This window comes from Microcebus murinus, chromosome 14 (genome assembly GCF_040939455.1).
Source record: "Microcebus murinus isolate Inina chromosome 14, M.murinus_Inina_mat1.0, whole genome shotgun sequence".
In the NCBI taxonomy this organism is placed as follows: domain Eukaryota; kingdom Metazoa; phylum Chordata; class Mammalia; order Primates; family Cheirogaleidae; genus Microcebus; species Microcebus murinus.
Window position 1 is genome coordinate 53,590,960 of NC_134117.1, and position 24,284 is coordinate 53,615,243.

The following is a 24,284-nucleotide window of genomic DNA, read 5'->3' on the forward strand; positions in this document are numbered from 1 at the left end:
GGCCCTCAGGTCACCATTCCCTTGCTAACAGGTGCCCAGGTACAGATACCCAGCACCAACATCAGTAAATGCTACAATTATCCAAGGGGGTCCACCAGGCAGGCGCTGTGGCAAAGGACTGCAGGGCTTCACCGGGAGCCGCCTCACAGACTTACAGGGTGGCAGAGGTGGGGTCCCTGCCTGCTGTCGAATCCATCCTCATCTGATACCAGAATTCCCTCCACAGTGGCTCAGACAGGTTTTCCCAGTCTCTGCTTGAATACTTGCAGAGACTGGGAACTCATTACTAACTAATAGTCATAATAATAGCTGGCTTTTATTAAATGCCTATTTATTTTCACTGTAGGGGCTAATTTTACCCTCAGCAGTCAATAAGAATAAGTCTAAGCCTTCTACTCCATGCCAACTTTTCAGATATTTGAAAACAGCTCTCATGGTCCACCGTGGAGCCATTTCTCCTGCTACTGAATGCTCCCAGCCCGCCATGTGGCTTGGCGCAGAATCCAGATGTCCTTCTGTGCTCCCTTGATGTCCGGTGGCTGCCCCCACTGCCTCCACTCCCCCCAGGGACTCGCAGTGGTCCTCACATCCCAAGGGGTGGGAGGCATAAAGCCACCAATGTGTGGGAGGTGCCGAGCACAGGGCTTGGCACTGAGAAGACTCAGGACATACAAGTAAAGTTATCCATAGTTCCAGCTCAGCTGCAAGTTTAAGAGAGCAAGCTTTGGGGTCTGCCTGACCTGGATCCAACCCCAGACTCCACCATCTGCTCTCCATGTGCCCTTGAGCAAATTGCTTAAACTCCTGGAACCCCAAGATTTCCAACAAGGAGGATGACAAGCCTTTCTTCGTAGACTTACTGTAAGAATTAAATGAGGTAGTAAGTGTAAATATTAAGAGAGTAATAAGTATTAGTCTTTTTCCATTTTGTCATCATCAGCATCAACAGCAGTTGCAGCTGTGTCACTGGGTGATCACTGTCACCTCCCTTATTCTGAGAGTTATCCTTCTATTTATACAGCCTAAGCTTGTCCTATTAGATGAAGATGAGAAGGAGGAATATGATCCTTGCACATGCAGGCACCTGAGTGTACTCTGATCACAAAGTACTTTCACCACGCCCCGTACTTTTTCTTTCTCTTTTTTTTTTTTTTTGGCAGAGTCTCACTCTGTCACCTGGGGTAGAGTGGTGCAGTGGCATCAGCCTAGCTCACTGCAACCTCAAATGCCTAGGCTCAAGCAATCCTCCAGCCTCAGCCTCCCCAGTAGCTGGGACTACAAGTGCCTGCCACAACGCCCGGCTAATTTTCCTATTTTTTGTACAGATGGGTGTCGCTCTTGCTCAGGCTGGTCTCGAATTCCTGGCCTCAAGCAATCCTCCCACCTTGGCCTCCCAGAGTGCTAGGATTACAAGCATGAGCCACTGCACCTGGCCACTCTTTCTTTTCACATAGCCAGGAGAAGGCCAGTGAGTCACGTGGCCGGAGCACCGGCTCCTACTCCAGTGCTCCCACCACAGCCCCACACGGTGGGAAACATAACCCAGACGCAGCCCTTCCTCCCCAGTCTCTACTGCCCTTGACATTGACGTACGCTTGTGGTCTTCCCCGAGTACCTTCGCACCAATCTCCTCCTTGATTTGCAGAATCAGCCCCAACAACACCACCGCTAGACACAGGCAGGACAGGGACCTTCCTCCTGGCTTTACAGATGGGAAAACACTGACCCAAGGACGACTAACACCTCGTCCACCTGGGCTGGAACCAGAACTCCAGAGACCCATGTTGTCATTGCCATCCCAGAGGTGATGAAACTAAGGCTCAAGTTCAAAGTCACACAGCTGCCAAGTGGCAGAGCCGTGACTTCAACCCACGCAGGCCCAATTGCCCTTTTCATTGCACCACCTGGGCTCCCTGAGCGAGCTACTGGGGATCACAGGCAGGGCTTGCAGGAATCAAGGCGCCCCTGATGGTCAGGTCCAGAGGGAGACTGCCGCTCACGGCAGCTCAGCTTTCCAGGGGTGCCACCCTTGGGTTGCCTAGTGCCCAAAAGCTGCACTAGCTGCAAAAACAGATGCCCAAGCCACTCGTATCAGGTGGAGTTTCTGCTATCTGCAACCCACCTGGAAGATAGATAGTAAAATTAATTCCCGAGACTAAAGTCAGTGTCCACTTTCTCTGACTTACGGCTATTGACACCCCCTGACAGTAAGATCCGCACCAGAAACTCTGGCCTCTGGCCTCTGGTCACATCTGCCCAAGAAATGAGAGAGGGCATAGGATACCCTGGGCCACATGGCAGCCGACACCAGACTGGTCAGGGTGGAAGTGAGCAGGACAGTCCTGCTTGCGAGCCGGCAGGTAAGTCTCCGATGCCGCTGCTGCTCTTCGAGGAAGCACCGTCCCTGGAGCAGTGAGCATTTTGTGTCTAGAATCTGCGGTGGCAAACCAAACACACACTGCAGTTTGGGGCGTTTGCCATCTACTAGAGGAAGAGGCGTGGGCAGTGAGTGAGAAGAGACTAAGGCAACAAACCCCTTAAGCCACCAGAGCGTTCCTCATCCCGCCTTCCCCGCTGCAGCAGAGGCTCCTTCCTGCACCTCCCTCCCTCCAGCAGCCCCAGAACCTGACACAGATCTGTCCGTCACTACAGAGACGGCCAGGAAAGGTGAGACACGGTCGTTGATTGCCGCTTTCTCATCCAGGGAGCAGGGACACGCGATGGGACCCTGATAAGGAACATCGTTTCAAGGAGTGAGATTGACTTAAACCTCATCAAGTGTCAGTTCAAGAAGATGTACGGCCAGACCCTCAGCAGCATGATCGTGGTGAGCCCGGGGCCCCACTTCTCAGGCCAGTTGGAGACATAGACACTCCTGGGAGACCTGGATGCCATGGCCAATGCCACATGTGCCCATCCCTTCCCAGTGGGCACCGTGCACCTGTGCTTGTTATTACATGGTACATTCAGGGAACAGTAAGGAGGTCAGCATAGTTGGAGCCTGACTTGGGGGTGGGAACACAGGGACCAGGGCACAGAGGCCTCGCTACATCTCACTCAGAAAGCTGGCTCTGCACTTGAGTTACGGCGGCCTCTTCAGAAATACCCTAGATCCTCGCAGAAGGAGCCACATCTGAAGAGTCAACGAGAGTAAGCACTTGGTAGGCTTCTGGGCCCACCACTCATGCCCAGAATTAAGTAGCCCTGACAGCAAACCGCTAAGGAGATAAATCAGATGGGCTGCAATGGATTGACACACACCACAGCACAGAGAATCTCGGAATCATGTTCCTGACCAAAAGAAGCCAGACGTAAAGGAGTATGTGCTATATGGTTCCATTTATACGGAAACCGATAAAAGGTTACAAAAATCGGACTGGTAGTTGCCTTGGGGTATGTCACTGGAGCAGCAAGGCACAGATTAACTGCAAGGGGCACAAAGAAATTTTTCTGGGGCTGTTAGAAATGTTCTACGTCTTACAACAGGTGGGTTACAGCATGCATTTGACAAAACACATTGACTTGTAAAATTTAAGACTCCTGCATTCCATTGCATGTAAATTACCAATCAAAATATAAATCCAGCAGCTGTGAACATTCAGGTGTAGGTTTTTGTGTGGCCTTAAATTTTAATTTCTCTAATAAATGCCCAGGAATGTGATTGCTGGGTAATATGATAAGTGCATGTTTTTGAACTAACTGCTAATCTTTAAGAAATTTTCCAGAGTGGTGGCATGTACCATTTTATATTCCCACACACAAGGTATGGAAACCTGGCTTCTCCACATCCTGGCTAGCACTGGGTTTTATCATTACTTTTTAAACTTCAGCTTCTGAAGTTAAGTATGCAGTGATTTCTCATAATGATCTTAATTTATACTTCCTCAAAGGCAAGTGATGGGCCGGGCACTCTGGGAGGCCGAGGCGGATGAATTGCTCAAGGTCAGGAGTTCGAAACCAGCCTGAACAAGAGTGAGACCCCATCTCTAGTATAAAAATAGAAAGAAATTAACTGGCCAACTAATATATATAGATAAAAAATTAGCCGGGCATGGTGGCGCATGCCTGTAGTCCCAGCTACTCGGGAGGCTGAGGCAGCAGGATTGCTTGAGCCCAGGAGTTTGAGGTTGCTGTGAGCTAGGCTGACGCCATGGCACTCACTCTAGCCTGGGCAACAAAGCAAGACTCTGTCTCAAAAAAAAAAAAAAAAAAAAAAAAAAAAAGGCAAGTGATGTTAAATATCTTTCCTCGTGCTCATTTGCCTCTGCTGTAAAACGTCTCTTCATGTCTATGGCCCATTTTCTAATTGGATTATTTTTTATTGTTGAGTTTGAATAGTTCTTTTTTAATTCTAGAGATGAGTACTTTGGCAGATACATGGTTTACAAGTATTTTCTCCTCTTTGTAGCTTGTCCTTTCACTCTTTTAACAGAATCTTTTGCAGAGCCAAAGTTTTTAATTTTGAAGTCCAAATTATCAATTTTTTTTTCTTCTATGGATCGTGTTTTCAGTACCCGTCTATGAACTCTTCGCCGCATCCCAGGGTGCAGATGATTTCTCCTGTGTCTTCTTGTAACAGGCAAAAGCTGGAAAACACTCAAAATGCCCCTCAATAGGTGAGTGGCTAAACAAGCTGACTCATCCATGCCAATACGCCCCAATAAAAAGAAACAAATTCTTGATGCATGGAATGAAATGCATGGACCTCAAGAGGATTAGGCTAAGTGAAAAAAATCAATCTCATAAGATCAAATACTATATGATTCCATCTGTGTAACATTCTTCAAGGGACAAAATTGTGAAAATTGAAAACAAATTAGTGGTCGCTAGGCTTGGAGAGGGGCAGGTGCAACTACAAGAAGCAGCACAAGGGAGATCTTGAGGTGATGGTCCAGTTCCACATCCTGGTGGTTACAGGAACCTACACACTTGGTACAATGGCACAGAAGGATACACAGGGTACCAAGGTCAGTTTCCTGGTTTGGACATGGTACTATACAATGTAAAACATAAACAACGGTGGAAACTGGGTGAAGGATATTAGTACTTCACAATTCCTGTGAATCTATGATCATTTGAAAATTTAAAAACTTAAATGTGCACAAATAACAAAATTATTTATTTTATTTATTGTTTTTGAGACAGAGTCTCACTTTGTTGCCGGGGAAGACTGCTGTGGTGTCAGCCTAGCTCACAGCAACCTCAAACTCCTAGGCTCAAGCGATCCTCCTGCCTCAGCCTCCAGAGTAGCTGGTACTACAGGCACGTGCCACTATGCACGGCTAATTTTTCTATATATTTTTAGTTGGCCAATTAACTTCTTTCTATTTTTAGTAGAGACGGGGTCTCACTCTTGCTCAGGCTGGTTTTGAACTCCTGACCTTGAGTGATCCTCCCACCTCAGCCTCCCAGAGTGCTAGGATTACAGGCGTGAGCCACCGTGCCCAGCCAACAAAAATATTAAAAGGCAAAAAACACAACACACACACTTGATAAAAATCAAATAGTACAAAATAGTAAGTTGTGAAAATAAATCTCTACACCACTCCAGACCCCTAGCCTAAGTCCTCTCCAAACACTCCCACAGCTTGTAAGTTTCCTGTGTTTACTTCCAGAAATTCTCTAGGAACATGCAAAATCCTATGTATTTGCCTCACTTCTCTAGCTTTTGTCTGACACTGGTCTTGTCATTATTTTACATGTATTTAATACAGCCTAAGAATAAAATCAGTAATTTTTAACAGCAGCATAAGATTTTATTGTGAATATACTATAATTTATTTAATCAGCCTCTGCTTCTTTAGGCTGTTCTTTGTAATTTTTTATTGGAAATTGCTGTAACAAAAATCTTTCTTTGACTTAATACCAGTATAGTCATAGGATAGGCTCCAAAAAAATACAGCCTCTGCATCAAAGAGCATGTGGAATTGTAATTTGAGATAAATTTTGCCAAATTGTCCCCCAAATAACATTCTTAACCAGTAATGAAGAAAAATGCCAATTTCCTAACCCTCTCACTAACGCAGTAAATTTTCAAAATTTGATCATTGCTAATCTGGTGGGGAAAGCATACTAATTTGATGTTTTAATCTGTCTTACTATAATGGCAAATAAAGTTTTAAACATGTGATAGTTTTCCTATATTTAAAGCCTTTATTTTTTTAATGTGTGTTTTGTTTGTTTTCAATGGGACCCGACAGAAAAATTAGCTGGTTATCCTGGCACGTGCCTGTAGTCCCAGCTACTCGGAAGGGAGGCTGAGGCAGGAGGATTGCTGGAGCCCAGGAGTTTGAGGTTGCAGTGAGCTAGGCTGATGCCACTGCAACTCTGCCCAGGAACGAAACGAAGAGAGAGGGGCCTGAAGGCTGGACATCAGTTTTAATTCGGATTTAACTGAACAGCCTCGTTTCCTCCTATCTTTCTCTGCATCCAAATGCAAGTAGACGGGTGACATTTCAAGGTTCTTGGACGGTTAAATACTCGAATTAAAAAAACGATGGAGGCTGGGAACGAGGGAGACGAGGGTGAGAGCGCGGATGGGAAGGGCGCGCGGGGTCCAGGACTCCCCGGAGCTCTGCGGGGCTGAACCCAGCGCTTGAGGCCGTGTCCCAGGTAGTCGCGGGCGGCTGTCCCGGGCTTTCGCCAGGGCCGTGCGGTCTTGGCTGCCCACCCACACCTCGGGCTGGTCCGGACCTCAGGCCAGGCCAGTCACTGCCGCGACGCATCCCACCCGCACCTCCAGAAATAACGTACCCCAACCCCAGCGCCTTCCGAAAGACCCACGGCCCAGGGACAGCTCAGGCACCGGGTCCCGGGTCTCGCCCGGCCCGGCCAGGGGCGCCCAGGTGCGGAGGGCGGGGCGGAGGTGGGGGAGGGCGGGGAGGAAGAGGATGGGGGTGTGCAATCTCACCTCCCCGCCCCCACCACGCCCGCTGCAGCAATTGGCCAAAACTACACCGATCCGTGTTCAGACTCCCCCGGGGCCCCTGGAACCCGGTCTCGGTGAGGAGCCGGGTCAGTTCGCCCGGTCTCGCCCCTGTAACCGCCTGCAGGGACCGGGAGCCCCCAGGCCGCGCCGAACTGCAGGGGATGGGGGTTGCGGGAAAGGATGGGGGTTATGGGGCGGCAGGAATGGGTCGGGGGAAGGGGTGGTGGAATGGAAAAGAAAAAGCCAGAGACAAGCAAGCGGCTCCCAAGCCAGCCACTCCCGCTAACTGCCCCCCCGCCCCCCCCACAGCCGGTTGGTGCAGTAACCCTGCCCATCTTTCTGGCCACTACCTGTCCCCCCAGGCCAACACACGCACACTCCTCCCCCATCCTCCCCCAGGATGCAGATCTCCAGCCTGTAGGGGGGAGTAGGGAGGAGCTGGGGGAGGAGTAGCCTGTGAGTTTCTACCCTTTTTCTGTCAACGAACCCGCAGGTGTAACTGCCTCTGCACCTCACCCCGCCCCTCCTGTATTTGTTTTCCGGTGAATTATCGGCTCGGGTCCCTCCTTCAGTGGAGTTCAGTGAACCTGCCACGTTTCTCTAATCAGTTCTCCCTCGACTGACATGGAGTGCCGCAAGTGTTTTTCCATTCATCAGGTGAGGACATTCTTGTGGTTTCTACTTTTTTGGCCATTATGAGTAAGGCTAAGAGAATCTGGCAGGTTGACTGAACCACCGTCATGCCCCTTCACACCCACTGAGGCAGCTACAATCAAAAAATAAGTCGATGACCAGGAGAGAAACTGGAACCCCCTTCACTGCAGGTGGGAATGCAAAGTGGTGCAGCCACGCTGGAAAAACAGCCTGGCAGCTCCTCGAGGGGTTAAACATGAAGACACCCTATGACCCAGCAACTCCTAGGTATGTTCCCAAAAGAATTGGAAACATGTTGAAGCAAAGACTGGTATAGGGATGGTCCCAGCAGCATTATTCACAGTAGCCAAAAGAAGGAAACATCCCAGATGCCCATCAAGAGATGAATGGATGGACAAAATATGGTCTGTCCAGCCAGGTGCGATGGCACACGCCCATAGTCCCAGCTTCGAGGGAAGCTGAGGTGAGAAGATCGCTTGGGCCCAGGAGTTTGAGGCCAGCCTGGGCAACATAGAGATCTTATCTCTAAAAATGAATAGATAAAATAAATACTATAGACTATCTATACAATGGAATATTATTCAGCCATAAAAAGGAATGGAATTCTGATGTTACAGCAAAAGGGACCGGGAAACAAACTGAGAGCCACACCAGAGTACTGCAAAACAGACTTTCATTGCGCCAGTGGGCTCAAGAGGGGCCTCGCCTCCAAATTCTGAGCAAAATGGGGTCTAAGCATGGTGGCTTTTATATGTTACAGAAACAAATGGTTACAAAGTCTGCACAAGCTGACTAGGAGGTCTAGTCATGGTGTTACTCTACAGTCACAAGCTCCAGGTCTAGTCACATGTTACTCCAGAGTTACAAAGTCATGCTATTTTGCAGCTATGCACAAGATTGAAATCTAGTCAAAGGTCACTCTTTAGTTGCATGCAGTTATGCCACTGCTAGGCAGGGAGTGGAAAAATTCTCCCTTACATCCCGACCTCTCAGGAGATGAGGAAGAACATCACTCTGGATGGAGAGCAATTCTCTATCCCATGCTAGAAGTTAAATGGACCCAGTGAGATCCGAATTTAGCTTCACAAATCCTCTGCTTTGTCACAGTGGAGACCTTTCCCTGATGCAGGGTCTTCTCCTGCACATGGCTCGGGGCCAGAAGATAGCCTGGGTAATCTTAGCTGCTCCTGCTGCCCTACAGTGTTCCCTGAACTGGGTTTTGTGTCTGTGAACAAAATGGACCAGATCTGGGTTGGTTGCCATGGTGACTGTATCAGAAGCCTTTGGGCCCTCTATCATGCTCCACTGATAGCTCCTGTTCCACGAACCCCCTGTGGGGTGTGGGTGCCTCCATCCACAACCTTATGAAGTCACCTTCCCAGGAAGATACAGCTCAGTATGAAAAGACAGGACAGTTTGTAAAGGAAATGGGTTCCTGGTTACCCCTTCTGGGACATGGCTTTCCGGTCACGTGAAGCTTGCCCAGATTATGATCTTAGGAACCCTCATAAATTAGCTCTCCAACCAGAGTCCCTTTGGACCAGGGATCCAGCCTTTGACTGCCTCATCTTCTTCAGCCAGGAGCAATCGAGGCTTTCTGAGTCTGGGATTTGTTATTTTTTAGTAGATTTGGAATTACAAGTCCAGCCACACAGAGGCAAATTCCTTCCTCTTGGGCTCAAGGGCACTATAGCTTCAGCTGTCCCCTGGTGCGAAATGTGGCTTGCTTCCTTTGATCCTTCCCAGGGTTCAACCTGCTGCTCACCAAGGGCTTCCCGGAGGGCCCCCCCTCCCCCGGGGGCTCTTGGCTCAGCCTGCTCACACTGATGAACGGCCTTGCTCCAAACTGTGGTTTGAGGAAGGTAGAATTGGCTCTGCTGCTCTAGGTCAAAGTGTCAAAAGAGATCTATTTACCCTTTTCTTCCCAAACGGTAGCCTGGTTTCTGTATACCTGAATATCTGTATACCATTAATTAAATGGTCAACATTTATGTGCCATATGCGGTCTCAAATTCAATTCTCTTTCCTACCTGGCACCTCAAATTCTATATATTCAAAACTAAACCTGGTTCGGGTGCGGTGGCTCACGCCTGTAATCCTAGCGCTCTGGGAGGCCAAGGCGGGCAGATTGTTTGAGCTCAGGAGTTCAAGACCAGCCTGAGCAAGAGCGAAACCCCATCTCTACTAAAACATAGAAAGAAATTACTTGGAGAGCTAAAAAATATATAGAAAAAAATCAGCCGGGCATGGTGGCGCATGCCTGTAGTCCCAGCTACTCGGGAGGCTGAGGCAGGAGGATCGCTTGAGCCCAGGAGTTAGAGGTTGCTGTGAGCCTAGCAGCTGACACCACGGCACTCTAGCCCGGGCAACGGAGTTAGACTCTGTCTCAAAAAACAAAAAACAAAAAACAAAACAACTAAACTTGGTCATACGTGGTCTGGGCCACTGTAGTAACACCCTAAATGTTCCATCCACATCCACCCCTGCCCCTCCATTCGTTCTTCACACAGAAGCCACGGAGCCTCTGAAACATACATATGATCATGTCACAGGCTGCACAGCTCCCAGGGCCTCCCCTTGCTCGTGGGACAAGGACGTGGCTGGCAGGGACCAGCGCCTTTTGCCGCTGTGACGCACACGCTTCCTCTTGTTCTCTGCACTCAGCCACGCTGGCCTGCGGCAGAACTCTCCCCACGGGGCTCACTTCTGCCACGGGGCCCTTGTGCAGGCTGCCCTCCCAACGATTTCTCTTGCTCCTGTCTTTATCTGGTTTGCTCTTAGACATCTCTCAGATCCCCAAGTGCTCCTTCTCACGATTGCCTTCCCTGACGCCCTAGACTGGGCCAGGATCGCCTGTCATATGCTCTCACGGCATTCGTGGATACGTGTTTCCTTTGCAGGACCCGCCTCTGCGGGTAAGGACACACAGATGTGAGGTAATCTCCTGATGCCCACCTCCCTTACTAGATTGTGAGGGCCACACGAACAGGGCCTGGGGCTGTCGAGTGAGTGCACGGATCTTCACAATCACTGGCAAGCACAGATTATTAAACTCCCTGTACAGATGAACAGATTTAGGGCAACATCTCTCAATCTCTGTTGACTGCTGATTAAAAGTCACAGAACATTTTCTGCCGTTAAAACTCAAGGACCGGCCGGGCGCTGTGGCTCACGCCTGTAATCCTAGCTCTTGGGAGGCCGAGGCGGGTGGATTGCTCAAGGTCAGGAGTTCAAAACCAGCCTGAGCAAGAGCGAGACCCCGTCTCTACTATAAATAGAAAGAAATTAATTGGCCAACTGATATATATATAAAAAAAATTAGCTGGGCATGGTGGCGCATGCCTGTAGTCCCAGCTACCCGGGAGGCTGAGGCAGAAGGATCACTCGAGCCCAGGAGTTTGAGGTTGCTGTGAGCTAGGCTGACGCCACGGCACTCACTCTAGCCTGGGCAACAAAGCGAGACTCTGTCTCAAAAAAAAAAAAAACCAAAACTCAAGGACCAATATTTGATCATTGCTTTTTCCGTTTTATTCATGAGATTCCAATGCCCAGAACCTGGTAGGATGACATGAAAGAGCCACCAGGTGGCAGCTGAAAATCAGTGCAGCTGGGACCAGGGAGGACCTGGACTTCCTAGGCTGGCGAGAGCCGCAAATGTTGGCCTCTGTCCAAGTGTCCTTCAGACCGTTTCTCTCTCTAGGGAGGGGGGCGGGCAGTAAGGCCGGCACCAGGGCTGCCTGACTTTCCTGGACTGGCTTTACCTTCAAAAGAGTAACCATAAGACTTATAGCTAGCCTCATCACAGAAGCCAGAGAATGTAAAAAATAGTGAGATGATATCTTTAAAACGCCAAAAGAAAATAACCACCAATCTAGAATTCTAGATCTAGTTGAAAATACCCTTCAAAAGGCATTTCCAGACCAACAAGAATTGAGAAACTTTGTTCCTAACAGACTGACATTAAAAGAAATACTTACTTGGGCACCTGGAGTCCCACCTACTCGGGAGGCTGAGGCTGGAGGATTGCTTGAGCCCAGGAGTTCGAGGCTGCAATGAGCGAGCTATGATCAATGATCGCACCTGTGAATAGCCACTGCACTCCAGCCTGGTCAACAGAGCGAGACTCTGTCTCCTCACAAACAAATTTAAAAATTAGCCAGGTGTGGTGGTGCATACCTGTAGTCCCAGCTACTTAGGAGGCTGAGGCAGCAGGAGGATCACTTGAGCCCAGGCATTTGAGGTTGCTGTGAGCTATGATGACGCCATGGCACTCTAGCCTGGGCAACAGAGTAAAACCCTGTCTCGATGAAAAAAAGAGAGAGAGAGAGAGAAGAAAAAGAAAATAGTAACACGAAAGTTAAGGCAGGGTAAGTGAAATTAAAGTGTTCTAAGGTAACTGGATTACTTGAGAAAGTGGGAAGTGTACTAATTGATATTAGAGCCCAGTAAATCATGTATGGTTAAATATAATCTCTAGAGATTATTTAACATATAGAAATGAGAAAGAAATAATTTTTAAAACTGATCAATCCAAAAAGAGACAAGAAAGGAGAAAAAGGGAACATAGACCAGATGGGCCAATAGGAAAAAAAATAGAGTTAAACTCAAATATATCTGTCTACCAGTCATTACAAAAGACTGCAAGGAAAAGGTAAGGGACATGGGGACTTAGGGTACCACTGAGGTCTTACTGATGTGACGCCCTGGTATCCCAGCTGGCTCAGGATGGAAGGAGAGAGATGCTTGATGGATGGAGGGGAGACAGGGGGCAAGGGCTGGGGTACCCAGGACGTTCAGAACTTCCCAGAGGGAGCTGTCAAACCAGCACGGAGCTGTCAGAGTCAGAGTGGTGCTCTTGAATTAGAGTTAGTGATATGGGGGCAGAGAAGTTATGAGTCAGCAGTTTGGGGTGACATCTTACCTCCGATCCACGTGCCCTGCTTGGTACCCAGTAACCCTGGAAGAGAGGGTCCCAGTGAATGACCCCAGCCTGCGAGTGTGTGCAGTGAGAGCAAAGTGCCACGAGAGGGCAGCATTGGCCCACCAGTTCTGTGCACAGCGCCCCACCATCCAAGAGACTTACTGGGCCTGAAGGCACTGGGGTGATTAGCACCCTTCGTGAACAGAGTCTGTGCAAAATATTCAGGTTCTTCCTGATTGTTTAATCACCTGCAGGTCAGCAGACTCGGGTAAGGGGAGACAAGGGGAGCTTGCACGGCTCCACTCTTGGAAGATGGGGGTTTGTATGACCCTTTACCCCAAACCACTTTTTTTTTTTTGAGACAAAGTCTTGCTCTGTTACCTGGGCTAGAGTGCCGTGGCGTCAGCCTAGCTCACAGCAACCTCAAACTCCTGGGCTCGAGCAATCCTACTGCCACAGCCTCCCAAGTAGCTGGGACTACAGGCATGCACCACCATGCCCAGCTAATTTTTTCTATATATTTTTAGTTGTCCAGCTAATTTCTTTCTATTTTTAGTAGAGAAGGGGGGTCTCACTCTTGCTCAAGCTGATCTTGAACTCCTGATCTTGAGCGATCCTCCCACCTCGACCTCCCAGAGTGCTAGGATTACAGGCGTGAGCCACCAGGCCCAGCCCCAAACCACTTTTAACGGAGACCGTGAATGGGCTCTTGAAAGCAAAAGGGTATCAATTTGAATTTTGGCTCTGACACTTACTAGCTGTGTGACTCTGAGCAAGGTACTAACCTCTCTGAACCCCAGTTTCCTCATAAGCAAACTGAGGCTGACAGTTGTACCATGCGGTGGATTCAGTGAGATGTTTCCTGCAGTGGCAGAGCCAGAGTGGGAGCTCAGAGGCCCCAGGACTCACCTTCTTTAGCAGCAATTGGCACGATTATTGGTCACCTACTCTGTGGCTCGTAGAAGGCTATTAGTTTGGCATTATCACACCATTTCACAGATGAGGAAACTGAGGCTGACTTCCTAAGGACGCATGAACAGCAGCCACGCCCAGGTCTGTCTGGCTCCAGGGCCCGGTTCTGACCACCAAGCCAGTGGGCTCCCCTGTCAGGCCCCCCAGGCCAGCCCTTGGCATCACACCTTCCAGTTCCCTGGGGACAGGAGCAGGTCCCTCTGTAATAGCAGGGCGACTTCTGCCAGCTCTCGGAACCTTCCAGGGCATTCCAAACCAGCGAGGGACATGGTGCTTTCTGAAAGAAAAAGAGAGCTGTGAAATACCAACGCAGTGGAAAGTGCTTTGGATGTTTGGGCTTTTCCTCCCTTTCCCTTTCTTCCTGGCTTCCTTCCCTTCTCCTTCTTCTTCTCATCCTCCTCCTCTTCCTTTATCTTCTTCATGTGTGTTTGGGAATAAAGGTGCCTAATGGGTGTGTAGTACTTCACCATTTACAGATATTTTCCCTGACATTCTCCGACAATGCTTGCCATGCAGGTGGTGGTTGTCAACTCTGTGGCAATGCCCCACGTACCCTGGCCCCATCCCACATGCAGAGTTGGTGACCCTCAAGGCCACCCTCAAGGCCACTCCATTCCTAAGCACTGATGTGACTCGGGACATGTTACCCCAAACTATGACTACAGGAGACCAGAACATGCCACCCCAAAATATGCCTCTTTGGCACAAGGATTATTTTGAGCTGGTTATTTTGAGAACCTGCAGACACAGAAGAAGCTCTGACAACAAGAGCAAACGTTACCCTTTTGTAAGAGGAGTTTCTATCTATGGAAGAAATCTCCATCTGTCAGGGTGTCTCCATTTTTGCACCAGGAGGAAGATGGCACTACATTATCAATGGAGAAGGCACTGACCTAAGTCCGTGCAAACCTTCCCCTTGTCCACCTCCCCACGGCTGGCCTTCCCCGCCAAACTCAAAGCCATGAACTCAAAGCCATGTTTTTTGGAGATTTACTCATTTCTCTGAGTATCTCCCATGTAGACATGAAGTACGCATGTTATTAAACTTCTGTTTTTCTCTTGCTAGTCTTGTTTTTTGTTACCGTGGTCCATCCCAACTACAAACTCATGAAGGCTAGAAAAAATTATTTTTCCTCCCCTACAGCACTTATCAAAAGGGGCCTATGTGGCCCGTCCAGGACAAGTCCAGGCGAGGGACAGGAGCCCAGCCAGTCCTGGGGCCCACTCGCTCCAGTCCTGGGGCCCACTCGCTCCAGCCCCCACTCCCACCCCACCCTGATCCCAGCCCCAGAGCTTGGCTGCTGCCAAGTCAGCCTGGTATAAACAGTTGTACTCTGTCTCCTCCCCTGTCTTGACCCTGTCTCCCTCTTCTCTGATAATCTCTAAGGGTAGATGTTTTTGTTATCTTGTGACTGAAGTGCCTGCAGGGAAGAGATGTACTCAAGGTCACTCAGCTGGTCAGGGGCAGAGGTAGACTCAGGGCTCAGGGCTCTGATTCCCTTTCTCATGCTCTGCCTGTTTGCCACGTGGCATGGAAGAAACAGACTTGGCTCTGGGGCCTGCCACCCCATCACTGCCAGCTGAGTACTGTGAAAAGCTACTTTACCTCTTTGAGCCTTGGCTTCCTCATCTGTAAAATGGGGACAACAATCCCATTTCACTGGGTTGTGGGGATCAAATCACAGAACATTCATGAAAATGTCTTTTATATTTGAGGATGTGTTTTCAAATATAAGGAAGGCTAGAATTGGCCAGGCATGGTGGCCCACACCTGTAATCCTAGCACTCTGGGAGGCTGAGGTGGGAGGATCGCTCAAGGGCAGGAGTTCAAGACCAGCCTGAGCAAGAGTGAGACCCCTGTCTCTACTAAAAATAGAAACAAATTAGCTGGACAATTAAAAATATATAGAAAAAATTAGCCAGGCATAGTGGTGCATGCCTGTAGTACCAACTACTCGGAAAGCTAAGGCAGAAGGATTGCTTGAGCCCAGGAGTTTGGGGTTGCTATGAGCTAGGCTAACACCACAGCACTCTAGCCCAGGCAACAGAGCAAGACTGCCTCAAAAAAAAAAAGAAAAAGAAAAAGAAAAGAAAAAGAGAGAGAGAGAGAGAGAGAGAGAGAGAGAGAGAGAGAGAGAGAAGGCTAAAATTAAGGCCTAATAAGTAAACTACCACATTTTGGGGGTAGGGGAGCTCTTCTTTGGACGTGAAGGATATTTGCAGTGAGGGCCTGGCATGGATCTCCTCATTTAATTCCCTCAATAGCTCTAAGTGGACCCCGGGCTCCAGAGAGGTTTAGTCATTTTACCACTATCCCTCAGCTTACAAGTGTGGAGCCAAGACTCACAGGGGCAGAGGTGGGGGGCGCCCAGGGGCTTCAAGCCTCTCCTCCCCTGGGCTGGAGGGCTGACAATTTAGGCTGCTGTTCCCAAAGTTGCCTGCTGGGGGCGCTTGTTAAATAGCTCTATTTTGGGGCCTCAGCCCCGACCCACTGGATAAGGGCTGTATTCGTTCCCCAGGTGTGCATAGAACGTTTACCGTGTGCCCAGTGCTGAGCGAGAAAGAACAAGCGAGGTAGAAGACGCCCACCCGCAGGGAGCAGCATCCTGGAGGGGCCCTGGGAACCGGGTGGGAGCCGGGGCGTTTGCGGTGAGGCCAGTGCTTGCGGGATGCAGTGGGGGGCTCCGGGAACCGCCCCCGCCACCACGGGCACGGCCTCGAGGGGCCCGGCGGCACCTCCCAGCCCTGCGGTGGCCGCCGCAAGGACCAGGGCGGATGGCCGCGGAGCTTCCTGCCCTGCCGAGTCATCCAGGTGCCTGCCGCTTGGGCCAGGCGGGACCAGGGGTCAGGAAGGTCCCCGCTGTCCCACCCAGAGCACACAGCAGCTGTTACGTGCGGCCCGAGGGCAGGGCGCAAGTTCTGGGTGTGCTGAAAACAGCGCCCGGCTCAGCTCCGGTGCGGGCCCTGCTCCACCGCCGGAGCAGGGAGTAGGGAGCCGTGGGGTCCGCACTTGCAGGGGCCTGGGGGCCAGCCGGGGGCTCCTCGGGCTCCTGGGGCGCAGGCTGCGGGAGCTGGAGGGAGGGCTGCGCCGCTCCTGGGTCTCCGCCCGCGCGGGAGCCTCGCTTTCCCCACCTGTGAAATGGGCGCACGCAGCCCCAGCCCAGCGCCAGACCGGGAGGTGACGTGGGCGTGCCAGGGGAAGACAAAAGGCGACCGGCGAGCTAGCGAAGCGGGAAGCGCGGCCGGGGCGGGGCGGGCCGGGGCGGGCCGGGGGAGGAGCCGGGCCTGCGGGCCGCGGAGCCCGAGTGGCAGTGGCCGTGCGCCCGGAGGCAGCGGCGGCGGCGCGGCGGCGACAGTAAGTGCGGGCTCTCCGGGCTCCGGCTGCCCCCTGCGCTCGGCTCCCAGCGGCTCCTTCCCGGGCCCCTCGGGGCTTCCGCGGGAGCCGCGCGGCCCCAGTCCCTCCGGAGTGGCGCCTCTCGCTGTGTCCCTCCCCAGCGTCCCTCCTCTCCTTCCTTGCTCTCTACCCCTGCTGGGTCTTCACCTCTCCCCCAGATTTTCTCCCCTCCTCCCCGAGACTGGACCTCACCGCCTGGATGTGCCGGCCTGAGTACGGACAAGTCAGCCCAGAGTGTCCGGAGGGTGGCTGACTCAGTTGGTCCACACTGGGGAGCCTGAGGCTGGGGGTGCCTGTGGCCTCTGGGTGATGCCCAGTGCTTCCCAGCCGTGCTTTCCGTAGGTTAGCTTCACCGGCCCCCTACCCCCGTTTCACAGATGGGGAAATCGAGGCACAAAGTGGCGATTGACTTGGCCAGAGTCAGAAACCTCTTGGAACCAGCACCCAGCCTTCCCCCCCCAGGTGGTGTTTTGCGGTGGCCTCAGATCCGCCTAGTTTCCGTCTCTTTCTGCTGGGGCTGCCCCTAGCTCCCTGTCACCCAGGGAGGGAGCTGGGCGGGGGAACACACGCCAGGCCACAGCCAGCTGTCTTGGGGAAGCTTGAGCTCTTCCTTGCCTTTCTTTTTTAATCCAAAATCCAGCCGCTAGCTTTTATAAAGACTAATAAGACTTTGCTCACTCCAGTGCCCTGGCCTGTGACCCGGGTTAGAGAAAAATCCTGGCTCCTTCTTCTGAAGCTCAGTCAAGGCTGAATGGTCCTCAACAAATAGATGCCAAGAGCTGAGAAGGGGCGCTGGCCACGCGTGGTCCCGAGTGACCGAGGGGTTGGCCCTGCACCCACCCGGTAGCTGGCGCCTCTGGGAAGAACCGCTTGCCAGTTCTCCGCTGTCCTGTATGGCTCTTAATTATTTTTTACATTTTAGATGCTAATTTTAAAAATGGGTGTGTGCGTGTCTGGTTAGCTTGTGAGCGCCGGTCTCAGCGTGGATGGAGGCCGGGAAGTGGGTTTAACATAGACTTGCTGACTGGGTGCTCTGGGCTCGGGCATCCGGCAGCCTCCCTCCCGCGTGCTGGCTCCCGGGTACGCGCCACCCTGGTGGGTAGGATGTCCTGGTCGTACAGAGTCCACTTGTCCAGCAAACATTGACAGGGGCCCCTACACTGCTGCCTTTGCCTCTGCCCGCGGCTCACTGGCTTCGAGGAAGGGCGTCTGTTTCTGGAACCACCAGGCACGGGCTCACATTCCCAGCCCGTCCCTCCCAGGGCCCCAGACTGCTCAGCTGTGTAATTTCACTCCTGCTATCTGGTAGCTCTGTGGCCTTGGGCAAGTCGCCCGACCTTTCTGAACCTCAGACCCCCTCATCTTGAAATGGGTCGAAGAGTAGTACCTAACGTATCTGGTTGTCAGGCTCAAATCCTCGACCTATGCCAAGCACAGACCTTGGCGTGTGTGAGTACCGGACTTAATTTTAGATATTGGGGAATTCTCTCTGTTTGAATGTAGGGCAAAGCAAGCCCTCAGTTTTTCCATCTGAAAAAAGGGGCCAGTAATTTCTGCCCTGTCTAATGCCAAGGGATGCTATCAGGTTCTCCTGAGATAGCAGATAAGGTTCTGCACCCGTATGAGGGTGTGTTCCCATCCTATCAGGAAGAAAGGCTCCGCTGTTGAGCAAGGCTCGGCCGCCTATAGGAGCCAGGATGTGTTAATTTGTTGATTTATTGGGTAGGGAGGAAGCTACTGCGGAAGGGACTCCAGAGCATCCCACCCTCAGCATTATGGAAATAGTTCCCATTTATCAAGCTGCTGCCATACCCTAGGTGCTACCTGGAGCATGGAAGTAGGCATGCTACCTCGCAGCCAAATTCAGCAGTCAGCCAGCCAGGTGACAAGCCCAGGATGCCGGGGAAGATGCTGACGTTTGTTCAACAGCTGCTACCACGTCAGGCATTGCCAGCCAGTGCCGTTGCATAACCATGGTCAAAGAGGCTTCCCCAGGTTTCCAAATGGGGAAATTGAGGCTGAGAAGCCTGGTAAGTTTGCCCAAGGCCATGTAGGCAATGGGTGCTGGCTGCCCAGAGTCCTCAGTTTGTCTTAGGTGCCACCACGGATGGGGAGTGGCCGTCTCCTGGTGGGCCCCAGGTAGGATCTGCAAACCCAGGCTAGGCTGTTTACCTAGCCCGTGCCTTTCCGCCCTTTGGACCTCTCTTTCCCCACAAATGAAACAAGGGAATGGACAAAAGAGGTCCCACGCTGGGTTTGGAGACAACTCTAGACACCATCAGCTTTTTAAAAATTATTATTTAATTTGGATGCCTTTGTTTTTATTTATAATTTTAATTATCTTTGAACAGGCAATAAATTCACATGGCTCAAAATTCAGAAGGCACAGATGAGAATGTAGTGAGGTGCCCCCTCCCAGGCTCCCTCCCCAGAGGCAACCACTGTTAGAAATTTCTTGTGTTTCCTTCCAGAGCTGTTCTGTGCACATACAGATACACATGTGTGTGTAGATTCTCCCCTCCCCACTTTTATTATGTAAATAGTAGCATATTCTACACACTATCCTGCTCCTTACTTTTTTTTTTTTACATAAAGTTGCAAAGAGCTTGGAGGTCATTCTTGGCCCATCAAAAGTCCTCATTCCTTTTCCTGTGGCTGCACAGAAATCGGAACGCCTTTAGACCACGTCTGCCTTCCCAGATCGCCTGCCGCAGGCCCCACTGTGGCACAGTGTTTTACACCCAGCCTGTTCCACACTTTTATGCTGCCTCCATTGCTATTTCCTTGTTTGGGTGACCTCTGGGTCACTTAGAGTTCTGACATCCTGTCCTCATTTTTTGTCTTTCTCCCTGATCCTTAAAAATGATGCTCTCCAACCAGTCTTTGGTGACTTTGTGGACCCCAGGGTGTAGAGGTATAGTCATTTTGTAGGATAGGTGAGTCCCCAGCCTCAGTTTCAGCTCACCTGCCCTGTTTCTGTTTCCCTCCCTGCTCCCACAGTGGCCATTGTCCCCGAGGATGACTGTCATCCCGGTTCAAACCCCGCCGACAGAAGCGCAAGCAGCTCTCTCCAAGCTGAGCAGGAGGACCTGCTCGAGCGGCAGCGGGACTGCCTGTCCCCTGGCCTGCAGAGGCCCGAGGACCGCTTCAACGCCACCTACATCATCTTCTTCAGCCTGGGCGTTGGCAGCCTAATGCCGTGGAGCTTCTTCATCACTGCCAAGGAGTACTGGATGTTCAAACTCGGCAACGCCTCCAGCCCAGCCACAGGGGAGGACTCCGCGGGCTCGGACATCCTGGTAAGGGCGTGTTTCTCCCCTCGAAGCAAGTGGGAGCAAGCCGCGCGGGTGGGCTGCACGCGGGTGCACCGTCCCAGGGAGGTTTGCAGCGCGCCGAGAATGTGGTGTGGATTAGGCAGCCGTGCGTGCGGAGAGCAGTAGAAAGAACTCCATTCAGTCCTAAGTGCTCTGCGTTGCGTGGGAGGCCCCCGCCTCACGTGCCAGGGGAGGAGGGAGGCGGCCGAGTCACAATCCCAGCCTTCACGGTGCTTACTATTTAACATGGGAAGAAGACACAGATGATGGTTCTGTGCAGTGTAGTGTGCAGCAAACTCAGGAATCCAGAGTCCACGCCTCCCAGGGTTTGAAGGTGTGGGTTTAATGATATTAAGTTCACCTGTCAGTTACAGAAAAATTCTAAAAGAGTAGTAGCTGAAACAAGGTGGAAGGTCATTTTTCTCCCTCATTTAAGTCCTGTAGGGCCTGCCCAGGGCTGGTATAATGTTCTATGGTGTCAGGATCCCAGTTGTTTCCCCACACATAGCTTTCATGTCCAAGGCCACCTCACGGTCCAAGATAGCTGTTGGAGCTCCAGCCATTACATCAGAAGGAAGAAGAGAGGAAGGAAAAGCCTGTCACCTAAGAACACTCTGCTTGCATTTCATTGGTCAGAACTCAGTCATGTGACCACTTCAGCGGCAAAGGAGGCTGGGAAATGGGGTCTTTTCGATGTAGTTTTCTCCCAGAGAACCACATGCCGGCTAAAATGCGAGGTTCTGCGGTGATGGCAGACTGGGGAACATAAATTCTTGGGGATAAGTAGTGTGGTCACCAGGGGAGAAGTTGCTGTGACTCAAAGTGGGTAGATTTGCAGAATGTGGAGGAGACATTGCAGTTAGAAGAAAAAGGCTGGGCAAAGGCAGAATGGGAGGGAAGTTCAGGTGTGCGTGTGGCACAGCGAAGCCTCTGGTTTTGCTGCGTGTGAGGCACAGGTAAGAGAGAAGTAAGGCTCGAGATCGTAGCCGGGCCCTGAAGCTGTTGCCTGGGCCTTGAATGTCAGGGTGAGCAGCCTGAGCTGGTGTGTGGTTGACGGCTGTTTGCTCTCTTTGCCATGTGACTTCTCCAAGGCGGGGGTGGTGGGGGAAGAGTGTTAAAGAGAACATTATTCTGACACTTGCTAAAACAGCAAGGGGAAAACAGTATTTGAGAGACATTGTAGTAGGGGAAGGAGATGTGGGGATTTACAGCCAAGAAGCAGGGTGGGGGTCCGTGGAGGGAAATTAGTAAGAGTCTAAGCACAGGGGTGGGGGTTATTGCTGAACTGGCCTAACAGGATTCTTGCTGAAATCGGGCCAAGGAATTACACATTTGACTCTTAAACAACGTGGGTTGGTGCAGATTCACTTATATGCGGATGTTTTCAACAAAGGAGGATTGCAAATACAGTATTGGAGGGATGCAAAGCCTGCGCATATGGAGGGCCGACTTTTCCTGTATGTAGGTTCTTTGGGGCCCACTGCGGGACCTGAGTATGCTCCGATTTCGGTATATGCGGGGGGTCCTGGAACCAGTCCCCCATGCAAAGGTGGGGGACAGGGAGCTTGATCAGATGTCAAGGGCAGGGGATTCTGGCTAATCTGACTTAGCAGGATTCTTTGCTAAGACTGGGTTGGGCAGGCTGCAGGGTGGGCCTGGGAGGGGTCGGGGCCAAGGTCAAGGCCCTCTTGAGAAGAGGGCTCAGAGGAGCCTGACTGAAGTTTTGTTCAAGGAGAGTCTTTGTCAGGAGCCTCAGTGTCTGCAGCTGCCCCAGGTTGGGGTGTTGCCCGCCCCCAGGCTGTGCCCCTCCTCTCCAGGGTGCCTCAGGGACAAGAAGCGAGTATGCTACCCCTCAGGAGGCCCAGGAGGGGGCTCACCACTCCTTCTCTGGAAACCGTCTTGGAAATCCCTGGCCTAACCCTGGGGACCTTTGCTCAGTTTTGTGGGTATGAATCAGAGACACCGGATGAGGCATCTCTATTGTCTGTGTCAAGGACTCTGTGTGGCTACATCTGAACCACCCGGGGAGCTTCTTACAAAATACCAATCCAGGCTGGGCGTGGTGGCTCACCCCTGTAATCCCAGCACTTTGGGAGGCCGAGGTAGGAGGATCGCTAAAGCCCAGGAGTTGGAGGCTGCAGTGAGCTGTGATCGGGTGACTGCACTCCAGCCTGGGTGACAGAGCAAAATCCTGTCTCTAAAAAAAATTAAATATGCCATTCCAGGCCACACCCCAAGGATTCTGATTGAATTAGTCTGAAGGGGGTGGAAGCATTGGTGTTTTTGAACCTCGTGAGGGCCTTCTGGAGGAAGGCGTGGATGCCTCCAGGGGCTGGAGCAGTGGGGTACATGCAAACTGAAGAAGTACCCTAGCTGAAGAAGTACCATAGGAATGTGGTACAGCAGCTGAGAGCCTTGCTACTCAAGGTGTGGTCCTTGGACCAGTGGCACCCCCTGGGACCTGCTGGTGACGTCAGGATCTGCGTGTTTCCAAGACACTCAGGTGTCTGGCAGGCACGGTCGAGTTTGGGCAGCACTGGCCAGGCTTGGCTCATGGCTCTTAGCTCCATGGCCTCCATGCCGCCTCACTTTCCTGGCATGTAAAAAAAAAGGAGCCTCTTGCTACCACCAACCTCTGAAGGTTGTTTAGAGGATTAAGTAAATTAACGTGTGTCAGAAGTACTTAGGGACAGGGTCTGGCACCACCGTCCAGGGTGGTCTGCAAACTATTATGGTAATTATCCTCTGAGGGATGGGGCCCAGCTCCTAAGCGCATGCGGACCTGTGTATTTCTGATTTCTGGAGGCGCTGGCTCAGCCGGGGTGCTTTATGATCCACTTTTATGTACCAGTGACTCAGGCGTCCCAGCTTTCTGCCGGCCTCTATAAATCACCCAGCCCATTGGGCCTCCTCCAGAAGATCCCTGCCTGTCTCGGCCAGCGTGTGTGCACCTGTCCGCCTCCTCTGTCCACCGCCTGGGCCCGGGGGCAGGCTGCCGCGGGAGGGAGGGGAGCCCAGGCCGGTGTCTGGGAGCCCCGAGCTGCCCCCACCGCAAGGCCGTCCCTTCCCAGCTGCAAGCGCCGAGCGTTACGGCCCTGCTGCAATGCTTTATCGCTTCTCCGAGTGCTGGCAGGTGCGGATGTAGTACCTGCGCCTGCCCGGAGCTCCTGGCTCTTGGCATCCGAGATGAGAGACCTGTCACCCCTCGATTCATGGGCTGGGTTTGGGAAGCAAGCATGCTGGGGCGTTTCTGCATTTTGCGGGCCGTTTTTCTTTGCCTCATTCCTGCAGCCCGCCTCCCCAGCTCTTCCCCCCTTCTTCTGGCTTCCCCGAGAGAGAGGCAGAGAGGCGCTGGTCTGCCTGTCACCTGAGGGCAGCTTGGGGGGAAGGAGGGGAAGAGTCGGATGGGGCTGGCTCCATGTCTACCCGCAACTCAATTAGCTGTGGGTCTGGATGTTTAGTTTTTTTCTGTTCTTTCCTTTCAATGTTTTCCAGGGGTGGATACCATTTGATGGGGAGTCTGACCCAGTGGGAATGTTTACCTAGACCCCCTCCCCCCAAATCATATCACTTTCAAGGTCATCAGGCTCATTCCCTTCTGTCTGGACACATTTGGGGATGGTTTGGAAAGCGTCCTGCCCGCCGTGCCCTCTCGTCTCCGTTCTCTGGAATAGGAGCCTTAAATAAAGCCACCACAGGTCTGTTGGCCCAGGGCCAAAAATGTAGAGCAGGAACGGGGAAGAGTTGACGTGAAAAGATGGCGCAGGGGAGCCACAGCGGCCGCCAGTTCCTGAGCTGACTCCGAGCCCGCCAGGCTGGCGGGATGGTGCTGACACACTGTCTCTCATTAACCTTGCAAGGCAGGTCTTAGTAACCCTTTTCTTTAGTCAGAAAGCCAGAGGCTGGGAGGGAAGGGGGGAAAGGAAACACACTGTAACCTAAACATTTGTACCCACATAATATGCTGAAATAAATAATAAAAAAAAAAGCTAGAGGCCCAGAGAGGTTAAGTAACCTGCCCCAAATCACACAGCGGGGAAGGGCTAGAGAGTATTTCACGGGGCATTGAGGCGGATAGATGGTTACTGATTACAAAATTGG

The 24,284-nt window shown here is 51.7% G+C and overlaps 1 protein-coding gene across 1 annotated transcript in view; it reads left to right on the plus strand.

Annotated features, from left to right (window-relative positions):
- The first annotated feature begins 16,754 nt into the window (after positions 1-16,754).
- SLC29A3 (solute carrier family 29 member 3) overlaps positions 16,755-24,284 on the plus strand; it is a 43,051-nt gene continuing 35,521 nt past the window's right edge. Inside the window, exons 1-2 of the mRNA XM_012762590.2 lie at positions 16,755-16,830; positions 19,870-20,168. Coding sequence (XP_012618044.1) covers position 16,830; positions 19,870-20,168 — 300 coding nt within the window. The 5' untranslated portion in view covers positions 16,755-16,829. The remainder of the gene's footprint in view (positions 16,831-19,869; positions 20,169-24,284) is intronic.